Raw genomic sequence first — 24668 nt, 5'->3', positions numbered from 1 at the left:
TTAATATTATATGAAATGAGTAGCTTATTTAACATAGCGATCGCCATGAAACAAACTTGATATTCTGCCAGTATTAAACTGAATTCTAAAAATAAATAAATAACAGCTGCATAAAAATAAGAAAATACATCGATAGAAAATTATGCATGTATGTTTGTTATACCATTGTGTGTCACCGCATTTCGATTTGGAGCTTACATAAAACAATTCATGTACGTAAGAAATAAAAAAAAATGGATTTGTCTTTCGCTAATAACTTGATCCTTTTTTTGTTTTTGTGCGTCATCTTCTGAGGTAACTTTAAGTTGAAGTCACATGGTCAATTTCTCACGGGTAGTCAAATTAAAAACCGCGTTAAAATTCTAATCGCCTTTTCCTGATAACTGTCTTTCTAAACATAGCGCTGGAACAAATTATTTCGTTAAATAATGCGAAGAACTATTTCCAACATAACATATCTTCATCATAACTTTTAAATAAAAGAAATCGCTTAAAAATCGTGAAATTTAACAGCAATTTTGTGAGCGCAAATCACCCCGCGAGGGAAGTTCAACTCGTAAGGCTTTTGACAAGTGACGTCATAGAACTTAACATGGCTTTTTTTGTGGCCAGAACACAGATGTTTCCCTATCCGCAAATTTTGATAAGATCCGCTATTAATGATCTTTTAACGCCGCAATTCACTGAATAAACACAAATTTTAACTTGCAAAAATAAGTTTGGATTTCTCATTAAATTTTTACGTACTTCATTTATTCTTAGCCGCTCCAGTAATGACCTGAAAGAGCGTGTTTTAAATAGATTTTAAGTACTGCACTTTGATTTGCCCGCTGTAATTGTGTCTAGAATAGTTATATTCAATATCTTTTTCGTTAAAGGGAGGAAATCGCTTTGTAAAGCATACACCTGTCTCTCTGGATTGCCCTCCAACTAAGCAATGCGTGGGGAGTATGCTTCGCACCTTTGTCACAATGCTAGCAGTGGGTAGCAGTCTATATAAACCGCGGGATTGAATTGACGCCCAGTTTGGTTTGAGAACACAAGGGACGCTAGTCTCAGATTCGAAAAAAAAAAGAAAAGAAGAGAAAGCAGCATCAAAGAAGCCTTGTTGTTAAAAATAAGCTTATTACCCAGACAGGCGGGCAGCTAAGTATCTAAAGTACTGTAATAATAGCGAATTTGTTTGTATCGTTCAGCGCGGATTCACTTTACACAAGATGTCGAAAAATCGAATTCTTCTTTGGACGGCTCCGCGGTGCGTCTCAACGGCGTTCGAGAGATCGATCATGACTCTAAAGAACTCAAAAATCTTTCACGAACCGTACTCAAAAGCGTACTACTTCGGCCCAGAGAAGCAAAGCCCGAGATACGCGGCTCAAGAAACAAATCAACAAGCGACGTACCGTTCGATCAACAAAATGTTACAAAAAGAGTACGATGGAAGAGATTTCGTGTTCTCCAAGGAAATGGCGTACTGCGTTGAAAACAAGATGCATATTTTCACCGAAGAGGGTTTCAAGAACTTTCAACACTCCTTTCTGATCCGCCATCCTCTCAAAGCCGTTTACTCGCTATACAAAGCCTCCACGAACCCGAAGCTCACGGGATGGGACTATTTCGATCCCACAGAAGCGGGATTCCGTCAGATGTTGGAGTTGTATGAGTTCGTCGACAGAAATATCCACAGAAATCCCGTCGTAGTCGATGCAGACGATCTTCTGGATTATCCAAATGAAATCCTGCAGAGTTATTGTGAAGCAGTTGGTCTTGAGTACGAAGAGAACATGACATCCTGGGAACCGGGTCCTGTGCCAGAATGGGATGCCTGGGCAGGATGGCATGAAGATGCGCTGAAGAGCTCAGGATTCAAAGCAAGAGTGAAGAAGAACAGGCCTCGAGCCAGCTGCACGGCCTTTGATGTGGAAGATCTTCCTTCTGAGGTAGCATCTGTTGTTGAGGAGTGCATGCCATACTATGAAGCACTGTCAGCGAAAAAGATCGTACCAAAAAACACTGAACTATGCTAAGTATAAAGTTTAAGACATATAGTCCTAATATACGTGTAAGGAGTGAATTAAGTAATAGGGTGCTTATTTTTATATTTAAAATGACTTATACGTATAGATTGTATAGATCTGTTGAGTTTTGTTATTAGTTTCGTTTACTCCAAAAAGTCGAAGGGTAGTTAGGGTCGGGTCACAGTTAATTCAATATTTGAACTTTCAGAGAAAATTTGCTTTTGAACTGAACATTGTTGAAAGTTTACTTCGATTCTTGTTGAAAATTGCTTGATTGTAGCTGTCGGTAGTGTTCGTAAAAATTGCCTACTAGATTTCTGAAAAGATCTGCTCAGATATAATTATCCTGCGCGAAATTCTCCTCAAACAAAACTGAGTAAAATAATTTTTTGGAATCAGAAATATATTGGATAGTCCAGTAGTCCGGCACTACACCCCATTAATACTAAATGATAAAAGGCTTTAAGTTGTAACAACAGGTCCAAGTCTAATCAGTATAGTAATACTTCTGCCCAATCCCTGGTGGATTGCGTTCATCGATGATAATATATAGTAATAAATTTATCCAACACACAAAAGCCGGTTTGTGTTATGTTGGTCAAGGGGGGTTGAATCGTCTACTTATGCATCTTATTTTTTTTTCTGTTCTTCACCGGAATATTCAAATTGTCAAGCATAGGGTAACTACCGGCCCTTTTTTCTCCCCCCCCCCCCCATTTTTTTTTTCCCCATCTGCTCTTTTTTTTTTCTCTCCCCCCCCCCCAAACCCCCCCACACCCCTTCTTTTTTATATCATCTTTTTTTTTTTGTGTATATATAAACCGTGCTTAGAAAAATCTTATTTTAAAAATTTTTTCCATCGGAACACTTCACATCATTGCTATCAACAACAACCAATTTGTAGTCCTCAGTAATTGTGCGGTACTATTCTACCCCGCTCAATGCCTTATAAGGTAAGAAAAACAATCTAAAAATGATGAAAAAAATCATAATGCTCATTCACAAAAAAATACGTCAGTTGCTTCGCTTCATTGCGAACAGGAGTCGATTAGTTGGGGGGGGGGGGGAGGGTGAGCGGGGCTGAAAACATTGTATGTCTGTATTGTCGAGGGGCAGGTAGTGCAATAAACAAATTGCGGTGTTTGTTTATCAGGTTTCAAATCTGCAATTTTAATTCTTTACATTTCTAAAATGGTACAGTGACTCGTCAGTGAGGGAACAATATTTCATCGCTAGTACCCCATTCAAGCAAAATCGTTTAATAAGCGATATTTCAAGCAGGAAAAAAATCGCCCTATTCAGCAAAATACTTAAATAGTATTTAAGTATTTTGCTGTCAGAAATTGTATCTCAAAACGCGCGGGGACAATCTTTCTTCGATCTGGCCGCCATCTTGAATTTCAACGCCTGAAAGACCCTGGGAATGAGTTAGGTTCAGATAAAATACCCCAATACCTTTTACCGTATGGCGTGGGCGTTTCCCGCATAAAGTTGCTGAAGCGGTACCTAGTTTGATAGTCGGCTGCTGCTTTCGGAAGCCAACGATTTGTTGGTAAAACAGAGTATGAAGTACACTGGGTCATTAAGTCACTGACATCATAAAAATAACGATAAAATCACTTGTCTTTATTATTTCTTACAACCTCAACAAACTCAGACTTTTTTCCTAAGTTGTACTTAGTTTTATTTATACTGGCGAATAACGGCAAAAACGATCAAATCACCGCATGAGGACAAGGATACGAGAGACGTTGGATATTTAATTGTTGTGGCTACAATTCTGGCCAATAAATTTAAGAATCACTAAGAATTTTTATCCTTTTAGTCCCAAAATTCAAGACTGTAAATGAGATACCTCGTACCTGCAAATTCAGCCATTTAGCCTTACGTATTAAATCACCGGTTTTAACCTAAAATGTTTAACCTTTAAGCAATAGAATTAAAGTAACCAGACGTTCGAATTGTGTCATTTTAATAGCCACCACAGCCACTGTATGTATGTATCACTGTATTGTCTCACCCTGGTGTTTCAATCAGCTCTTGCCGTCACCCTTAAACTCTTTTTTTTAACAATATTTTATTGCCTGTTTCAACTAACAAATAAGTTTGCAGCCTCGATTCCAAGGTCTTCTTCTCCCTAGGAACGAGGCTGCAAGGTTTGAGCGTTTAACGTCTTAACCGAAATAGGCAAATACTACTTTTATCTACATACATCTCACTCGGAGAAACAGGAAGCCTTTTCCGTCTGTGAGGATCGCCTGAGCCCGCAGTTTTTGCGGTCGGAGGTGTTTCTAAGCAACATAACGTATCCCAAAGGACTCTCCTCGTCAACCTCGTGCAGTGCTCGTCCAGGTTCCTGATTGGTTAATATTAAAGACACGGAAACTCTAGAGATGTTTTCACGAGCGAGGATTTGCGACAAATGGCTCCTGTTTCTCAACACATTAAACAGCCAATATGTTGGCTTTTTGTCGTAATTACTCTAATTATAAGTGATTGTGTACGGCGCAGCACATATGGCGCTGGTTTTATAAACTACCGCCTTTACTTTTTATCTCACGCAACTAAACCGAGAGGATCTAACACTATTTTTTCTATATTTATTAAACTCTCGTGGCTACTCTATAACTCTCCCGACAAATTATGATTCCGCTAAGAATAAGTTCATAATGATAAAAACTCTTTTAGATCATATCTCTTCTTTTAAGATAAACGTACATTTCAGGACGGGCGCCATATTGGATGCAACCCGAACTAGGGGCAATCGATGTCCTTCTTTCCGCAAGGGACGTTATAGACTTGCATAAACATGTAAAAGTAGTATAATTTGGGTTTTCTTGCTGAAGAACCAGGCCCCTCAATCTCTGGGTCCAGACATTTCAATCCTACTTTGTGGTTCTGGTCCAAGAGGCGTTGGCCCGTACGCCGACAAGTCCGCGAAAGCGCCAATTAAAACCTTTGGTAGCCAGGGTAAGTGCTATATACATCATCCAAAATGGCGTCCGGTTAGATAGGACAAGGGTTCTGTTCCCTTAACACCAAACGGTATCAAACTACGGATAAATTACTTCACAAACTATCATGATATATTTGTTACAACTCTTTTGAGAGGCCGACAATATTACCTTTCTGCTAGCTAAGGTTTTTGAATTAAGATTTGACAACTTTTAAGCATTTAACACCGAGGGACAACTATTGTTTTTAAATACCATTTTCGGCGAAACGTTTCGAACTGCGATGGAGGCATAATTTGAGTATATCGCACAATCGCTCCAGTCGATAGGTAAAGCCAATTGAAAACGATGTTATTAGTCTGCGAGACGGGAGAACAGAGTAAATACATGCCATAAATTGCACGGGCGTTTGACGTGCGTGCTGTAAAATACACCTTCACTTACAGCACATTTTCACAGCGCGAGAAAAGGAAAACCAAGAGAATGACTTCAAAGTTGTCAAAACTTAATCAAAACGATCGGCAACCTTGCAATGCTTGTCACTGGAAAAATACTTTTTAACGACCTGTTCAAACGACAAGTAGTCGTTGCTGCCTTTTGAAGGCTTTCTCTTCCACTCAAGTCACGGTTTAAAAACTTGAAAAAAAAAATAAGCACGCAAAGAAAAAAATATTTAACGCCAGACCCCGCGAGTTTCACCGTGCACTACCGACGACTTACGACTTTTTCCGAACGTGCCCTAATGCGGCATTTATCAAAATACCGAGAGCACTCGGATGGCTTGTCAAAGTTTAAAAAATCTACCCATTAACGGAATAACAATCAGATAACACTACCAAAATGTTTCTAAAGGGCAGGCACGGTCTTTCAGTTTTTACTGGCTCCGGGGTTGGTTTTGCTTATAATCACCGATAAATGAGGGGAGAAATTCAACTTAAGCACAAAGGCGCACTATAAACAAATACAACTCAGCCCCCTTTCAGTTCTGCCCTGAACAACACCTGAATCCGCCTAGTACCCAGGCCTTCCCTCCCCACTTAGTTGTAATGGATTAGGTACGAAAAGTTATGACGTCACCAAACCCGTTCCCAGGCCCTCCACTGTTCCTCGCGCTCGCCCAAGAATGGAGAAGAATGCCTAAGAACAAAGTTGCACCTGACTGATATTCAAGTCTTCAAAATGTACGTTCCAGCTTCTATAAGCTCTTGTTCTGCTGCAAGAAACATTCAGCTTCACTGACAATCAAAACAACTTTAACACAACTCTTAGGAAACTTACCTTATTCAATAACACATGCAAAATTACTTAAAATGTTTCCACGTTAGCTTCAATAAGTTGCCAGTGAGTTAAAATTCCTTGGATTTCCCGATAGCCCAATCTTTTTCTACCAAATGGTGATCTTACTTCTTGCCAACGAATTATTTTTAAAAAGTGAAAAAAAAAATACTCTTTCTTATTTCTGATCGGATTTGAACAACTTGATCTTTGAAATATTTATTTTTCCTACAGTTGAGTCCCACTTTATGGACACTCATAAATATCGATATTATAGGCACCTCATCGTTTGGGATGTGTTTTTGGTCCTTCCGTTGGCTTCCTCAATAAGCCCCCTTTTATAGTGCGCCTTTAGATTTACTGTTAATGAATACAAACCTTAAAATGAGCATATCCTCAAAGAACTTGTCAAATATGAAATTTATCACGTTAGTAGAACGTCTAAAAACCCAACAGTGTTTGTTTTCATCAAGATTGGAAGAATCTCTTGTCGTGCAATGCACATTTTCCTAAATCACAACACTGTTGCGTGACTTAAAGTCACGCCCCGTCACGATGAACTCATTCCAGAAGCTCAGCCACCAAAGGCGGCATATCCAACTTTCCGAAGAACTCAAGCGTGACATAGTTTTCCATTGCTTTCTCGCTGTACATGCGAAGAGTTGGAAGGCAGAGGAGCAGCTTGCCAAGACGGTTAACTTTCTGTGGGCAACGTGACGTGGCATAGTCACGCAAGTGGCTGTTGACTTTTGTTTGTAGGCGTGTGACTTTTTCTTTGTCTTTGAGCTCGGGCGTATCTGTGGAAACACGATGAATTCATATCTCAATTGATTGTCTTGACTGTGTCAGTTTAGCATTGGCTGTTACAATGTAAGTAACTGCCCAACCACTTAACTTGTAGGGCTTCCCCCCCCCCCCCCCCCCCCCCTACACTCGTTCGCTATACAGTACTGACAGGGTTGCTCTTCGTACCTACACGGGTTTTGGTACCACTAAGCGTCTCCAAGTTTGTAGTTATTTCGAAAAATTTTCACGGAATTTATGTCATCGTCAAACCGTCTCGGTTGCAATCGTCTTGGGGCAAACATTAAGAAGTATAAATGATATCCGCAAATTCTCGGGCAGCGTGACAAAATACTGAAGGCGGGGGGGGGGGGGGGCGGAGACCTGTTTTGGATTAGCATCCTACCTGGGAGAGTAAAATCCCCCCGGCAAACCGGAGATAAGCGTCGAATAATAGGAAGGAACCGCCACAAAAACAGACGATTCGAGGCTCAGTGGCCTCGAAACGAATGGATTATCTTTTTTTTCCTTTTCTTACCTTTCCTTTCCTTCTCTTTGTTTTCAAGCAAATTTAGTGCATATTTAAAAAACTCTCGGAATTGTTACTCGAATATTTGCCCTACACAGTGTTTACAACTTCAGTTTCATCATACAGTAGAATCACGATTTCTAGAACCTCTAGGGGAAACGAAAAATTACTTCGAGAAATCGGGGGTTAAATTACAAAGAAGTACTATCCAAGGGAAACAAGAACTGGTTAGAGAAATCGATATTATAAAAATAGGCAGTATCACAGCGACAAACCGATGAGTGGTACTAAATCTTTTGAAGACCTAGATCAGTAAATTAGTTAAAACGGGAAATACCCTGATCCTGATCCAAACTGATCCTGACGGCGTAAGCGGTCAAAAATAATCAAAATGGATAAATAGAGAAATGAGAAGTTTCGAGAAACTGAGGATTCCAGAAATCGGGATTCTACTGTTATGTTCTATCATCTTGTTCCGAAAAGAAAACTCAAAGAGGCCACAAACCTGGACAAAGAAGAACAAGGGCTGATAAACAAGCAAACTCGCTGGTATCCAGATTTAAACTGCGCAGCTTGTCGGTAAACTCCAGCGTGGTGTCCACCAAGTCTTCTGACCAACCGAACGCCACAACTTCATGTTTCTCGCAGAACAATTCCTTGCTGAATCTTAGCGACATTGGATCACAGGGCACAGACCTGTACGCTAGACGGAACACGTTCAGATCCATAAAGCACGCTTTCAGAAGGCACACTTGGTCTTCCAAATCGATCTCCTTGAATCCAGGGACATCCTTGGCCCATTGAATGATCTGGTACAGCTCTTGATAAGCCAACTCCATCAACTTGCTAACGTCTTTTTCCTTTGAACCACCGTCTTTTTCAACAGTGTGTCCCGGAATATGCGGAATATCCGTGACTCGCTCTCGGATCTTTTCTATAAACGACATGTAGTCTTCCTGAGGAGACGCGGGTTCCGCCTGATTCTGTGGGGCGCTGCCTTCGATACGATCAAACCCGTTTGTTGTTCCGTTTGTGGCCTCGTCTCGAGCCCGTTGCTTTTTGGGACGATGATCCTGTAGAGAGCGATGCCGGTGTCTTCCTCCGGGGGTACGATCCTCCCTCACAGCTATAAAATAACGAAATCGGGTGGTCAGGCTGATAAACAGGGAATTTATCGGGGTGTGGGGTGGGGAGGGGGGAATAAACGCAGGGAACAATGCCGGTGTCTTCCCAAAGGGAGAAAGATCCTCTCTCACAGCTATAGAATAACGAAATCTGATGGTCAAGTTGATAAACAGGGGATTAACGGGGATGAGGGTGTAAGGTGAACAAATGCAGGAAACAATGTCGGTGTCTTCCCCCGTGGATACGATCCTCTCTCGCAGCTATAGAATAACGCAATTGGATTGTAAAGATAATAAACAGGAAATTAATGGGGGGAGGGTGGGGTGAATAAACGCAGGGAGCAATGCTAACGTCTTCCCCTGGTGTACGATCCTCCCTTACAGCTATAGAATAATGAAACTAACACAGTTATGGGTCGATGAAATCTGAGGGGGTAAGATGGTAAGCGGGCAACTGATGGGCGCGGGGGTGAATGGGTGACGAGATCGATTATAGTGTCTTTCCCCAGGGGGTGTGATTCTCTCATAGATATGGGCAATGATGTGGCAAGTCATGCAGTAAACAAGCAATCGATGTGGGTAGGGGTGAATGTATAAAGAGAGTGGTGCCCATGTCTTCCCGGGAGTACGATCTTCTCAAAGCTATGAGGTAATAAGGTCAGAAGTCTACCTCTCTGGGTTCAATGATCTTTCTTCATCCACAGGCACACAGGGGCTTGGGAGGGGTGAGAGCGGACCAGTAAGGCAAATTTACTGAGGCTCTTCGCCAAAAAGAATCAAAATATTCGGCCCGTAATGGTTCTATCATTTTGTGAAAATCGATACCCTAAAATTCCGGTTATAAGCCCCCTCCCCGCTTATGGCCCATCTCCTGAACTCTCCGTGTGGCCCCCCCCCCCCGATATAAGCCCCCCTCTGCCAAATGACAGTACTGAACAGGGCTAATTGTTGTTTTTTAATGCGTTTAAACCTAAAAACGTATTTCGATCAACACTCTTGTGGCTCGTTTCGAAACGTTTTTTTTTATTCCGCTTATAAAGCCCTCCCGGATATAAGCCCTTCAACTTGTAAGCCCACCCAAAAACCCTTACGAAGTTGTATAAGCCCACTGCGGGGCTTATAACCGGAATTTTACGGTATATCGAAAAACTTGTTGTTGTTTTAACTGCACAGTTTTTCTAGTAAATGCACCAATTTAGCACCAATTTATACTACTTGAAGGATCGAATTTCAAACATAAAATTTGCTTTCCAAACGATGGCATAATTCGACTATCATAGTGCCTCGCATTGCTCAATGTTTCGAAGAAAAAGAATATAATTGGTATACATACATGGACCAATGGGATTATACAACATACATCTTCACGCCAGACCTCCACTGGACCAAAAAATACGGATAATTATTCCTCGACAAGTTGCAGGAAATACCGCCAAGCGTTACTAAGTAACCAATAATGATGGAAAGACTTTTCAAAACTGACAGTACTGCCATGAAGGCATCAGATAACAAAAAAAAACGTTCCTGACAAGTTTTCACGGGTGCCACGTCAGGACTCACGAATGGTGCATTTTGAAAATTTAGCCATATTTGTCAGCTTCTTTCGAGCATGTTCCGTCTTAATCGTCTCCGCCTTAAACAACCTTGTTTCTTGTTTATTTTTAAAGCTCTACTATTTTGCTATCTTAAATAAACCACATTTGAAGATAAGTGTCAATTTATTAAGGAAATTTTGTAAACTCGCAAAAAGGAGTTTACTTAATAAAATTTGACATACCGTAATTCCTTCAAGGTTGAAAAATGTAGTCAACATTTACAACAAATACGACTAGCAAATAAGGTTAGCTGATTCTCTGTATATAACTTTTAAACTTCCGCGTTGCATAAAAAGGGGATAAAAAAAAATAAAAATAATTAAACCACTATTTTGACCCCCACAACCGCAGTGCAATTAACTAAGGAACTGCCATGGCGGTTGTTTAGATCCCCAGCAGTTCTACTGCACAGACGAGACTTCAAACAGGCAAATACACTAAGAGACTGTTATATCCCTCGGGTTACACAGAGAAAAAAAGAAAAAAAAGAAAAAAACCATAAACCAGTCCACTTCAAAGTGAATTAGCCTCGCTAGCCGCATTTCACGCCACCCGTTTTCTTCCCGCTAAAATGTTTTAAGAGTTAAGTCTAAAGAACTGTTAGAGGAACTGCCTTTTAAGTGTTAATTTATCATTAAAGACGCGTACCTTCTTTCAGCATTCCTTTCGCCACACATTTCTGAAAGCGGCAGTATTGGCAACGGTTCCTGTTGATTTGATTAACTTCGCAGTTACCGTCGCCTTTACATGTGTACTCTAACTGCTTTTGTACCGTACGCTTGAAGAACCCTTTACATCCCTCACACGTAAACACTCCATAATGGTAACCCGTCGCTTTATCGCTGCAAACAACGCATTCGGTGCCACCTCCACTTGTTACTGAGCTATCATCTTCCTCACTATCCACAGACACACGAGTTTTAGGAGAATCCGTTACCACGGAGGACGTCGAACTACTCGAAGATTTGCGCTTGAATTCGCAGGAGATGTAACCTTCTTTGTCGCGTTCGTCTGGCTCGGCTTTTGACAGACTGAAATCCATAAACACATCGGCCAAGTCGCTCGAACTTGGATCCAACGAGCCAGAACGGCCCTCCATGAATCTGGAAATGAGACAAAAGACTTCGTTTTACCTTGCGTGAGAATAATCACGGAAATATCACTGATGTATGTAAACTTTATGCAACCGTCAAACACAGCCTCTATTTAAAGACACACTCTCAACACAGGTGACAAAAAGCGAGCAATATCTTAAGTGTATATTTCAAAAATTAAATAATAGTTCAGGCGTCCAGGCGCGTGCACACAGCAAAACAAAATTGTACGTAAGCGACTTAGAGCCATGGCAAAATCTTGTTTCACTACGCGACTGCCAAAAAATGAATAAGTATATTGCTAGAGACATAACAAAAATCGAAACAAAAACAAATATTTCAAAACTACAACATATTGTGTACACAGTGCGTATTAAACATTAAACAAAAAATTCACGCAATATAAGCAGCACTAACGTTAAACTACCTCTTTTTGAAAAGAACAGTCGCTAGCTCCTTTGCCTTTACTGCGAATTACTGTAAATCACAATTTGCGAGATAAATTATCTTTTGCCACCTGCAGAAATTAGTACACACGCAAGATAACTTTCTACGGAACACAATCTTCAGAATCCTGAGGGCCTTAGACGAAAAAGTTCCGCTTTTTACTGCACACGAAACTGAGCGGAAAAATAAGGTGAAAAAGACAATTATTAAGTTGCTTTGAAGTCTTGTTGGTGAAGAGCATTACAAATAAAGTAAAAGCTAAGCAGGTATTAAGACTGAAAAGAGGCTTGAAAGGCATCCTTTTGGACAGAAACTTCGCTATAAACATCTCCCATGCATAACAATAGTAAAGGACCAAATCTTTACCACGTCAGCCTAGCTTTAGTCGCTGTCCCCGCCGTTGGGTTGTTAAACTTATCTCTAAACTGATCTTGAATAATTTGCATTTGAGGATTTTAGCAGTTTTTGAAGGAGTGACACATTGTGTTGTATACCGGAAGTGACGTCACATGCACCTGATAGCAAGTCAAGGTAAGTCACAAAAAATATACTTTATGACCTATCGGTGCACAAAGCAACCTAGGGGAGCTGAGGTGTTGGGGGAGGGTGGTCCTCAACAGGGACTGAGGTGTAAAAAGAATTTACAATGATAGGTTGTTAATGTTGCACCACTGCTGCCTTCATCCCCTCCCCCCTTTCTTTCAACCTTGTTCCCAGGGCTTTTCCCTTTTTCATGGGGGACAGGCAGGCAAAGGGGGCCTTTTCCCACCCGTCCCTTACAAAGAAGGGAAAAGCCCTGGGAATGAGGTTGATGAGGTTGCCCTTTTTCCTCCTGAGCACCCTCTCCCCTTTTCCACTGGTGACAGCAATCCTATGCATCTTTGTGACTTGCAAATTCATCGAAAGAGTTTAACACAGTTTAGCATGCATCTTACTACAAATACATACAGTACATGGACAGGTCACAGCAATCATGTTATATAAACTAGTGATATCGGCTCTGGGTTGGCTTAAGTAATAGGGGTCGTAAACGTCTACTTATATCAAAGTGCCCCATGCTGCTAAAGCACATCCTGGTTTTCGTAGCATTAAAAAAAATAAAGCAACTAGGAGTATTTCTACTTCCTTCTGGATGGGATGCTAGTCCATTGCAGGGTTACCCCCAGCATTAAATTTGCCAGTACACATTTATACACCTGGGTGGAGAAAGGCACTATCAGAATAAAGTGTGTTGCCGAAAAACACAACACAGTGACCCAGGCCAGGGCTTGAACCCGGCTGGGTCGATCCAGAGTCTGGCGCACTAACCATTGGGCCTCCCTTGCTGAAGATTTTACATGGTCAATAATACCTTGACCCAAGACAATTTTCTCTCACATGTAGTTGATAAGTTGATAAAGGTAAATAAACTACCATAGCGAATTTGGCTATTCAATATTTGCTACAGCGGTTCATTTACCTTTATCAACTTCCAGTCAATCATCAACTTAGTGTTTCACTTGCCTGCCGACATAACACAACAGTTTCTTTAAACACTAAAAACTTTGTTATTCTCACATGGCCTCTCCCTGCCCAAGCATATTTAACAATTATTTATCGAAATGGAGGTGAATAGTGGTGGATATTTACTGAGCCGCGAAGTGACAAGGTAAATATCCACCACATTCACTGACACTGAGGTGAATAAATTGTTTTAGTAAATACTACACAAGTTGAATTACCCCCAAAATATCCAAGCTTGAAATCAGAAATATCTGCTGTTCGGCCTAAAACAAACCATGTATGATATAAAAGCCATGGGCAACACACCCACTAGACAGTATATTTTGAATCATTACTTCATTGTTATTCCCTTTCGGAACATCTTGAAGACACAGTGACATGAAATCAATGCCACAGAAATGAGACAAATTAAAAGCTTAATATGCATGCTCCTCAAGGATTCTGGTTAGATTCAAGGTCTTTTCAAGACAACTGCTCAAATCAAAGAAATTTTTAAAATGTACTGACCAAAATTTCAATTTATCACGTTAGCTGAAGGCCAAGGGTAGTTATGCATGGCCGATTTGCCTTTTGTTTGTGGGAAATAATTGTATCGAAAAACATCTTCTCAAAGGTTTTTAATTAAAGTCTCAATAAAAGCACTCCTGAATCACTTAATATACTCTATTGAGCTAAATAACTCGTAAGCTTCAAAATTGTCCACCAAATTTCCTAATAACATTTATGTTTCTTAAAAAGTGATAAGAATGGTCATACATGTATATCTGTACATGGCATTTTGAATAACAAGTTTCAAAAAGTGGAATTAATAGAATTCATATAACCTTATGTTGATCTGATTTCAAAGTTTTTCTCTTATACACTGAATGACATAAGCTTGAAGTCTACCTCCATGGTAACATTGCAGATTGACCTTATAGCCCATGCCATCATTTTGACTAAAATCATGTCTGTTACAACAAGTTGACCATTATACAAACCACAATGTCTGCGAGGCTAATGTCAACATTTGTTTACATGATGTATACTGCTACAGGAACAAGCCCAATGTATCATTTTGTTTCAAGGTAACAAGCTAACATTGTTGTTTACAGAACACTTTCCTATCATTTCTTAGCATGTAGCATGCAAAAACGTTATACAGGTTAGTATGACATGTAGTTGTGATATGTACAAAAATAATTATTTGCAAGTAGAAATGAACAACAGAATCAAAGATACGGAAAGGTATGCTGTATATAGTCACATGTACTACATACTGGTATGCAATAAGAATTACAAAGATCATGCCAGTGATAATATCTGAACTTAACAGTTCTCCAGTCACATACCTGTGCAGGTACATATACTACTGGAAAATAAATTCAATATTGCACTTTGAAATAATCTATTTAAATGTGCTTTGAAAAAAATTTGAAGATCTACCTTCTTAAACGTTCTATTCATGAATCAATGTTATTATCACCAAAAATAATGAATTTAAAACAAACTACATGTACAATGTAGACATTTTCTGAGGGCAATACAGTGTGAAAAAATTACTTGATTTCTTATTGTTAAATGTGACAAAACAATGTTCTCAATATTACAGAAAGAATATTGAGGTTAGGGATTGTTTGTGTTGACTAGAAGAGGCAAATATGTACCACAAAAGAATGCAGAAAATATAATGCAGCAGCAACGCAGCAACCATGCTTTGCATTGAGCGAAACACACAGTTGTCTGGGTGTTTCAGCCACCTTGCATTTGAAAATCAGCAAAGAAAACAACAAACTATAAACCAAGTCAGCATTCTTACCAAAGATTGCAAGAATAGGACTGTAGCCTTCTACGGCTTTCAGAGCTTTTCTTCCACTTATATCTTTAGGTCTTATACAGTTTCCGTCTCCAAGTCCAAGGTAAAGTTTACAGTTCTGAAAGGGGTTGTCAGTAATGCATTATTTATCCTTGTTCCGACTATCCTAAACACACTGGGAATCCAAGAAAACCTGTGGTTGAAAAGCTCTTTAATACCCCACTGTGCTTATATGCTTGGATGAGATTGAAAGTTATTCCATAACAAAGGAAGCGTGAAACACTATTGGTTGCATCAAACTGCTTTAAAGGAAAGAGATTGTTTTGATTTAACCCTTAGAACAAATGCTCGGCAGGAAACAAGCTTTACAATTGAAGACACAAAAGAATTCATGACAGCAGGGATGTCAAAAACATGTGGTCCAAGAAAATTTATGAATAAATTTTGCACTGATTAATCTCAGAATAAAAGTGGAAAAAATTTAAGATGCCAGAATATTTAGTCTGATAAAAGAAATAGAATCAATGTTAGAAAAGTGAAGTTATATTAGACATTTTCACATGTTAAAACGCAGCGGGAAGAAATTTAGTTTGGTTGGACAAGAAAAGGCTGGCAAATAAGCATTGTTATGTCCCCGTAATCATTCTGTCCTGTTAGAAATGAGACAGATTATGCGTGAACAGTTTAGCAGCAGAAAACAAACATTTTGATCCAATTTCTATCAAAAAATTATACAATTCTAACTTGAAAAAAAAAAATGGCTTCAAACTAAAGAAACTAAATAATACAGTTACTGTAGTTTCAGAAAAGGTCCAAATGTATATATTGCTACATCTGTCATCATTGCAACAGAACTGAATGTAAACAACTTTTTAAGAAATCGCACTACACAGCGAGATATAAAAATATGGCAGTGTGAATAATCTAATTATTCTACAGGTGAGCTCCATGGATTTCCTCTCATTTAAATTGTTACTGCATTGTGGCTATTTCCTAAGAACATACGATCAATCACTGTCACATTTCAATAAAAACATAATAAACGAGCTTCTTTATCTTGCATAATAAAAAAAATTATCAAGCTAATATGCCTTGTGAAGCTGACAGTGATGTATTGAGAACGGAGATAGTGAAGTACCCAAGGATTAATGGCATATGAAGTCAAAGAGCTTTTTTTGAAATTTCTGTTTACAATTAGAGACCATAAAGTCTACAGATTTAAATGCACTGATCTACATAAATAGTACATTTTACTAGTGATCCAACATTGAATATCGTTAATTTTTATCATTTACTCTACAATACAGTAAATAACTTAGACAGCAAATTCACAAAAGCAAAAACTTTCTACAAAATTAATAATGTCAAAGTTAATAATGGGGGAAATGATGATAAAAAGAGCCTTCAGCAAACTGTCTGACAATTACCAGATGAGTCTCACTGATAAATTGGAGGGCTTAGAAACAAAAGGGTGCGTGATGTGTTTTTTACTTTTTTCCAATAGGGAAATCCATTTCAACTTGAAAAAAGAAATGCATACAGTTTTACATAAAATGCTGAATTACTTTTTGCAGTAATTTCTGCCATTGTCTGATGGCTAGTCCTTGCAATGAATTTTGGGTACAAGATCAACAGCAGAGGTTGTAAGCCTTATTTTTCTAAGAGAATAATTCATGTAAAAATTATCTGTTTCCCAAGCTTGGATACTGGTTATTTAAACTTGAACAAAATGACTTTGCAGTAATTTTCTGAATGTACAGTAACTTTTATCTTAGTTTAAGAAACTTTCAAATTCACCTGACATGACATATGAGATCAGTAAACAAAACATAAACAACTTTAAGACTTTAACTTTTAGGAAATTACACTACATGTACACCACAAGATATTTTTAAAAACTTCCTTTCATTTAATAGTTTTCCTGCTTCAGCCATTTCCCATGAACATTTGATCAATCACTGTCAGATAAAAAAAAAAAAATTATTTTTATTTAAAAAAAAAAAAAATTTTTTTCCCAAAAAAAAAAAAAAAAAAAAAAAAAAAAAAAAAAACCAAAAAAAAAAAAATAAAAAAATAACAAACACAAAATAAAAAAAAATATAAAAAAAAAAACAAAAAAGAAAAAAAACATCTTAGCAAATTGTCTAAAATTTGCATATTACATTTTATGGTTCTTATTTTTTGATCTTTCCTTTAAGAAAGCATTAGTATACCAAACCAAGGACTTAATTAAAAACAAACAGCTTGCAAAGTGAGATTTAATTTTTCCACGCTGTGAGAGATTTGTTTGACAATCAAGTGCTAAAAGTTTCTGATAAATAGGCACAGTGGGAAAAAAAAAGAGGAGAAAAATTTTTTCAAAGTGAACATGACATTTATGTCAAAACATGCACTGTTTCCACACTGGCAGATTTATTTCAGGATTTTTCAGGAACATATATGTGCTTGTGCATTTGGAAGAACTGTTTTTTGTTTTGTTTTTGTGAGATACATGTATCTTTTTCTACACTGTACTTTCTTAAGTTCATGATGAAAATTATTGTTATTGCTTTACAGTATGCTTTCAAACTGACTCTTAAAACATGCTGATCTACTGTTGAATTTAAATTTACTGTTATCTCCAATTATCTGCACAGCTTTCTTAGGATTGCCTTTTAGTTGGTCAAAAGCTACCGTATGTATTTCCCCCCTTTTTTTTTTTTTTTTTTTTTTTTTTTTTTTTTTTTTTTTTTTTCTTTTTTTTTTTTTTTTTTTTTTTTTTTTTTATTTTTTTTTTTTTTTTTTCTCTTCCCTCTCCCTGGGGGCTTTTTTTTGTTTTTTTATATTTTTTTTTTTTTTTTTTTTTATATTTTTTTTTTTTTATATCAAAAAAAAAAAAATTTAAAAAAATTTTGGAGACACGCCCCCCCCCCCCAACCACAAAAAAAAATCCCCTTTTTTCATCTCAATGGGTTGGAATCTCTGGTATTTGATTAAGTGCCCACTCCTATTGGTGCTAATTAAATTTTTGGACCTTGAGAGGGGGCACTTATTCCAGGCTGTGGGGTTATTAAATTTTCACCATTTTCAGCAAGCAATAAGTTTATTTTGCAACAAAACAATAAATAATAACAAAATGTGAAGATGTACCAAAAGCAGAATTTTTACTGTTCATTGAAAGTATACTAAGAAAACTCAGGGAAGTCTCTTAGTAGTACTTTACAGTCACCTTTCAATCCCTTTTTAACTAAGATCAATCAGCAAACCCTCTCTGTAAGTTCTTTGGGGGGGTGAGGGGTAGGGGGGGCTTATTCGAGGTTGGGGGCTTGATCAAATAAATACGGTATGTGAAACAAATGACACAACAAAAACAGAATAGCACAATAAGATGGGTGTGAATTTTGAGCTCTTTCAGGTTAGTAAAACTTCTGGTTACTGCATCCCCTCTCACATCATATACCTGCCAACTCACATGCCTGCAGATCTAAAACTTTGATCTCATGTCATCCGACACCTACTATCAATTCCTCATGCCTTAAGCGTGAAAAGAATGTGACATCTAGCGAAATTGAGAGCCCCGACATGAGCTACAGAAAAATTAAGCCACAAAAAAAAAAAAACGAAAAAAAAAAAAAAGAAAAAGAAAAGTACACTGGAGATCTACAATGTAGGTGAATTTGATCTACAATGACAAACAGGAACAGCTCTTTAGAGGCTATTGATTGGGAGATTTGGGAAGAAGCCCACATGCCACAAAACCATTCTCCCCTGATATGAAGTGAGATGCCTGGGAACAACCAAAAGTAGACTCTGCGCCAAGAAGACAAGAACTGAAGCTACCACTGGAGATCCAGGTGAAATTCTGGATTTAAGTGAATTGAGTGGTCACATTTACCGAATCACGCGAATCATCCGAATCATGCGTTGATCATGCGGCATAGAAAAGTACAACCTAGCCAGACAACCTTTGTATCATGATGTTTATGGCCAATGAGGGACTCTACAGTGTAGCTGACGCCTGGTACACAAACGTCGATCACGCCACAACTGAATCAGCTTGTAGGCTCCTGCTAACTGGAAGGCAAGCAATCTATTGGCAAGTTTAAATGTGGCTAAAAGTAATTTAGGGCTAAGTTAAAAGCGAGCCAATGCTGGTCAGCAGCAAACGTGGGACCATGCGTTGCGAAATGACAGGTAGAGCCATGTGTTGTGCATTCCAGCTATGAAAGGTCATACAGTTGTTTCAAGCAATGGAACAGCTTTTTTGCTGCAGTTTGCTCCCTTGCCCTCCCACCCTCATTGGTGGATCTGGTAAGTCATGTTAGGGTTGGTAAGCAGTTTATCTCCACTGATCTTTTCAGTGTGACAGTGCCTGGTGGGTGTTGCTGCTCTCAGGGTTCCATGCTATGGATACCTGCGTGCCCTGCTCGAGGTTCGTATTTTGCCTGGAACCACCACAAACTTACATACTAGGCACCTTCCCCAAGCTCACCTATTGGTGATGAGTTTAACAAAAGGCAGCATTTACCTTTCCATCTCAAAATATTTTATGTTGAGGTTTTAGTTATCATTTAAATGAACAATTCTACTGTTCACTTTTTTTTGGCTGGGTGAGAGTTTCAATTTCGAAATCAAAATGCCATGTTGGATGGCTACTCCCAACTGATGCATAATATATGGGAAGGGTTATGCACTAGTCAGCAGATAGCCTGTTCCAGGCGTTCAGCTACCCCTTGCCATTTTTTCCTCGCCTTCCTCTCCCCTTCCCCTCCCGCCTACGCAGCAGCGATAACAAAATGTCTAACAGGAATGAAGTGATAGAGTGACTAACAGAGTAAGATTGGGCCTAATCCCCAGAACTCTGTCATGGATTTGCTATTTTCCGTGTTAAAAAGGATATAATAATTATTTCTGCCATCAGTCGTTCCCACAAGATTTCAGTGGACACAACAGGACTTATGTCATGAGACCGACAGGGTAAAGCTTTCAAAGGAAAATGATATGAACATTTAATTCATAATCAAAGTGAACTTGTTACTTTTTGTTTCACTAAATAGTATTCACAAAGTGCTCTAGTTATTCTAGGTCCACCCACAATGTTACTATAATAAGTTCAGTATAAGTTTTCCTTTTCTCTTATTTTTTTATTTTTTTTTTTTTTTTTTTTTATTTTTTTTTTTTTCTTGTTTTTGGACCTCTATTTAAACCCCTTTAAGTATAGAGCTTCCTAATAAAAGATTGTTACAGTCAAACCAGATGTTCTTTTGATGGAACATCTGTAATGTTGCGGCATAATGTTACAATATTGATTGCCAGTTTGATCATGTAAACTTGCAACTTTCAATTCAAATTTACTCGAGCAAGTTGCCAAGGTCCGGTTTTCATTTTGCTGTATAAAACGAGGTTATACCACCTCTGTTTCAAAGAAACTGAAAACTGTAACTTGGCAACTTGCTCAAAAAAATTTGAATTGAAAGTTGTAAGTTGCAAGGAGCAAACTGTCAGTCAATATTAGAACATTATGCCGCAACATTGCAGAGTTTCATAAAAAAAACATAAAAAATAAACATACTCGTCTTTTACAAAACAAATGTGTGGCACCTTTTCTGCTCTTAATTAAGTTTGCTGACAAGAACAAACGATTCTACGATTTGGTGGCTGATTTGGTAGGAAAGGCGAGCGCCATATTTTAATTTGTAGCCCTTAGGCCTTGCTTTTATGTGACTTCTGACTCAAGCTATAAGTGTGTATATTAGACACATACTTCTAACTGTTTCATATCATAAATAAATATGTTTATACAATAGTGAGTCCGTGAGTTAAATATAAGCATTACACGTGGACGTGAAGTAATTCTCCAGCTTTGTAATGTATGCCATGTGCTGCATCTCAAAACTCTCAAGTTTAGTAGTTTGAAAATGACAGCTTAATGGATATGCCATTGAATTAATCTTTAAATGCTTGCATTAAAGTAAAAACATTTCTTTAAATTACACATCTGTTCACTCCAGATTCTGAAGGAACAGTCATGTCATTAATAAGATCAGGTTTGCTTTGCTGAGATAACATTAGGAAGAAAAATAGCTGACAAATACAAACGACAGCCATATTTCACTAACTTCACAGTGCTAGCCCAGTTCACAAAGCATTGTGGCACTTCTTGCTTGTCATTCTTCAATTTAATATGAAAAAAATATACATGTAGACAGTCGCATTAATTTTTTCGTGTTCACTTTTTTACAGGTCACTGATCGGGTTGTGTTTGGTTGTGTTTTTGAAGTTGCTGCCACTAATGTATTTGCAGTAGAGGTGCTAAACCAATTAAATACCACAAGAGACACGAACACAAGAATAAGAACACCAGGGCAACCACACACATTATAATAATTACAACGTGTCTGGTTGTTCTAATAATAATCAATAAAATAATCCATTTTTGCTTTGTTTGAGCAACATATTACATGTCATAATAGCGAAAAGACAATAATAATTAGTCACGCATATAGCAATTTCCTGTCCTCTGTAAATGGCAACACAAGAAAAAATTTCCCTTCAAAAATGATCGAAAGAGTTGAAATTGAAAATGCAAGCGCTCAAATTTGTATAATTACATGTAAAAAACAACAAAGAATGAAATAAAATATCACACAAGAACTGATATTAGATGGAATATAAGACTTACAATGCGCCCGCCGTGATAGTTTAGTCGCGAACTTTTCTTATAATATATTTGGGAAAAAAATATGCCCTGGTCTCGTTTTCCCATGACAGAAGATCTTTGTCTCGTCTATCTCAAATATAAGCTTAGGATTCAAGCTCAAGAAGATTATCGCGGGCGATCTGCACTGTGATATTTCTGTTTTTAGCTCAATAGCATGCATTCATTTGATTTCGAAGGCACGACATCAAACAAGAATGGTCGAGCAATAGGTCTGTTTGATCATTTAGAACATCTGATCAACCGAAACATCACGTACGCATTTCGATTGTCAAACGTTTTTTTTTTTTCAGGATGACAAAAGATCTTCGATCAATCTTGCACATAAAGTCGCATGTCAGCTGAAAGGATAAGCCTGAACATTCACGCAAACAGGTAAATTTTAAAATTTCAACATAAGACTTACAGCTGAAGGTAGCTACCACAGTTCACTATTAAACGAGTTTATCATGGTACTATTATCGGCTTTAGGAGTTCGAACAAAAAGAAAGGGTTTTAAAAAAACTGTAGCGAAATGGACAACACTTGAAAGATCGATGCAATACAGTACACATGTTTTGATGTGTGCGTGCCTGGACGATGGAAGTTTCTTACATAATTTTCGCTTGATCTATTAAACGTTTACATCCATCACTCTTCCAGCTTGCCAGAAAACAAAAGAACAAAGTTCCTTACCTCTTTCAAGGAGACACTGAGGCAGAAATGACAGCAATCCTTCCACTTATATTCAAAGACTGAACACAACAACAAACACCTTTCGCGAACATGAGCTGCGAACACGAACGATCGAAGTGGAACGAGGAGGACTGAGCAGTCACGTGACAATTGTTCGAAGGCCAAGGTTGCGGGATCACCCGCGTATTGCTCAGTGGCCCGTGAACGAAAACAAAACAACAAATAAAATGGCCATTTATAATGTATTAAATTTTACAACATCGGAGGAACTTTTAAGCAACTTTTTGTGATGTATATTAATCACATCGACGCTGTGAGTGACCTCAAGAAGAAGGAAAAAGGCTACACGTTTTTATCACGTGAAAGCTTTTGGAGCCGAGTTCGGCGTGGAACGAAGGGCGTTGCCGTACATCCACCCACGCCGGTGGGTAAATACGCGTACGGCTAGTCATACAATTAACCTGTCACACAGCGTGTAGTATGTTACTAGTTGAAATTATTTACCAATTCTTAAATTCTATTTAAAAATTGAAAACTGTTACCCTAGAGTTATCTCAACACAAGTGGTGTATTTTTCACGTAAAATGTTGCTGATGAGTGTAGTGTGTTTTATAAATACACATGCGTTTCCACGGCTGCCGATTCGGTTCTCTTAAAAATTCTTTTATTTTCTTTAACTTTACATAAAACATACCGTGAAATTTCAATAATAAGCTGCTCTTCCCCGCCCCCTCCCCTGCCCCTTCCCGTGACCCAAAAAGATATACCCCCCCTAAAATAAGTCCCCAGATCTAAGACCCCCAATCCTTTCAATAAGAGGCTTTTCCGAATACTGATAATCCCATGGGCTTTTATTTAGCCTATTAAGTTTTAGCTCTTTGTTAAAAAAACAGAAAAATTCTTCCGACTACAGCAAAGTTCCCTACTGTTTTTATATTTTCAGATTCCCCCGGCCTGTTCATCACCTATTCATCTGGTGACTGTAATTTTTTTTATGTGTTTCACGACGTTAGGTTTATGTCAGTTCTTTTGTGCTCCGAAAGTTTTTCAGGCCCTTAGTCCCTTCCACTGAAATATAAGCCTGGCCTTTTTTGAAACGTAAAACACCTTTCGATACAGTAAGCCAACCAAACAAAAGCCTTTGTACAAAAATAATCCCAGGGCTTATTTTTGGAACGATATTTTTTTTCTGTTTACGTAAACACTTTTTTGTTTCCAAGGTCCCCTGTTTTAGAGCCTGTTCCAGTTGTTCAGTTAGTAACCTCGTCCAGAACGCCTGGAACAGCCTACTTGTTTTATGAGTCAAAGATTCTATTCCTGTCTATTCCTATTAGTCATGAGCCGAGTCAACGTGATTTTTGCACAAAGTAGGTTATTAACTATTGAACCGCTATATAGTTTTCACTACTTTAGTTAAATTCTCTTAACTTGCTTACCACGAACCGGCTTATAGACTTACATCTATACTTATAGAAACGAGGCATTTTTTTAAACTCGGCTGGAGTTTGCAGTAAGCAAGTTGCGAGAATTTAAACTAATAAACTTGTGGAAACTATAGTTTAAGTCTCCGACGCCTGCGTCTGTACTGCCTCTGAGGATTGTGGATTTCTTGTTACCATAGACTTCCAAAAAACACACCCGAGACAGATACGATAATGCGGGTTTGCGAACCCACAAAGTGACCAGCTCCCAGGAGGCTTGATAGCTCAGTTGATAGATCACTTTACTGGTATCGCAGAGGTCATGGGTTCGAATCCTATTCGAACCTGAATTTTTTTTTAAACATTTCTTTTCACATCTACTTAAGTTGCGTACGTATAGCCTGTAGATAAGACCATCCAGTTTTTAACATTAGAATGAAAGCGGAAATATCACAATTCAACTGAAGGAGTGCATAAGGGTCCATAAGTAGTCTTCCACCTTCAATTTTTGATATTGGGTTGCGTCTATTTTTAACAGTTTCTTTATATTGCCGTTATTGAAGAGCTTTCGTGACCACAGCGTAGCAGCCTACATAGCAGCCTACATTTTTGTTAGCTATTTCAAATTCCAATCTCATAACATTGCGATAAGTAGTCTATGGCGAGGACATGTGCAAATTTCTTAAGGGGTAAAAGTGAATTTAAGTGAAATTTTAAGAGCTAAGAAGAGATAAAACAAAAAATTGGAACACCACTAG

At 38.3% G+C, this 24668-nt stretch overlaps 2 protein-coding genes and 1 long non-coding RNA gene across 5 annotated transcripts; 2 read left to right on the top strand and 1 right to left on the bottom strand.

Moving 5' to 3' along the window:
- Positions 1-823: 823 nt before the first annotated feature.
- Positions 824-2584, top strand: LOC144662447 (uncharacterized). The gene has a single exon (XM_078523250.1). The coding sequence runs from the start codon at positions 1218-1220 to the stop codon at positions 2025-2027; it is 810 nt and encodes a 269-aa protein (XP_078379376.1). The 5' UTR covers positions 824-1217; the 3' UTR covers positions 2028-2584.
- Positions 2585-6360: 3776 nt separating this feature from the next.
- Positions 6361-22604, bottom strand: LOC144662481 (steroid hormone receptor ERR2-like). 3 transcript variants are annotated; one of them, XM_078523293.1, is made up of 4 exons: positions 22490-22604; positions 10927-11381; positions 8065-8685; positions 6361-7044 (listed from the first exon to the last, which is right to left on the bottom strand). In XM_078523293.1, exons 2-4 carry the CDS (start codon positions 11375-11377, stop codon positions 6809-6811), a joined length of 1308 nt encoding a protein of 435 aa, XP_078379419.1. In that variant the 5' UTR covers positions 11378-11381; positions 22490-22604; the 3' UTR covers positions 6361-6808. The 3 variants fall into 3 exon arrangements, with proteins under 3 accessions (XP_078379419.1, XP_078379420.1, XP_078379421.1); XM_078523294.1 differs by lacking the exon at positions 22490-22604 and adding an exon at positions 15121-15276; XM_078523295.1 differs by lacking the exon at positions 22490-22604 and adding an exon at positions 11800-11824.
- Positions 21524-23022, top strand: LOC144662483 (uncharacterized). Its single transcript, XR_013572459.1, has 3 exons — positions 21524-22026; positions 22108-22189; positions 22457-23022. It is a non-coding gene; the product is annotated as an uncharacterized LOC144662483 (long non-coding RNA).
- Positions 23023-24668: the final 1646 nt, after the last annotated feature.

This window comes from Oculina patagonica, chromosome 8 (genome assembly GCF_052425735.1).
Source record: "Oculina patagonica isolate OP01 chromosome 8, crgOcupat, whole genome shotgun sequence".
NCBI lineage: Eukaryota > Metazoa > Cnidaria > Anthozoa > Scleractinia > Oculinidae > Oculina > Oculina patagonica.
Note: the sequence above shows the minus strand (reverse complement) of the source record. Positions and strands in the feature narration are given on the sequence as shown.

Bases quoted from the DNA above. Each gene is read 5' to 3' on its own strand.
- LOC144662481 (XM_078523293.1), bottom strand. From the start codon at position 11,377: ATGGAGGGCCGTTCTGGCTCGTTGGATCCAAGTTCGAGCGACTTGGCC. The intron at 8,686-10,926 runs GTACGCGTCTTT...GTTATTTTATAG, and splicing joins GAAAGGAATGCTGAAAGAAG to CTGTGAGGGAGGATCGTACC. The intron at 7,045-8,064 runs GTTTGTGGCCTC...GTGTTTCCACAG, and splicing joins CCTTGTTCTTCTTTGTCCAG to ATACGCCCGAGCTCAAAGAC.
- LOC144662447 (XM_078523250.1), top strand. From the start codon at position 1,218: ATGTCGAAAAATCGAATTCTTCTTTGGACGGCTCCGCGGTGCGTCTCA.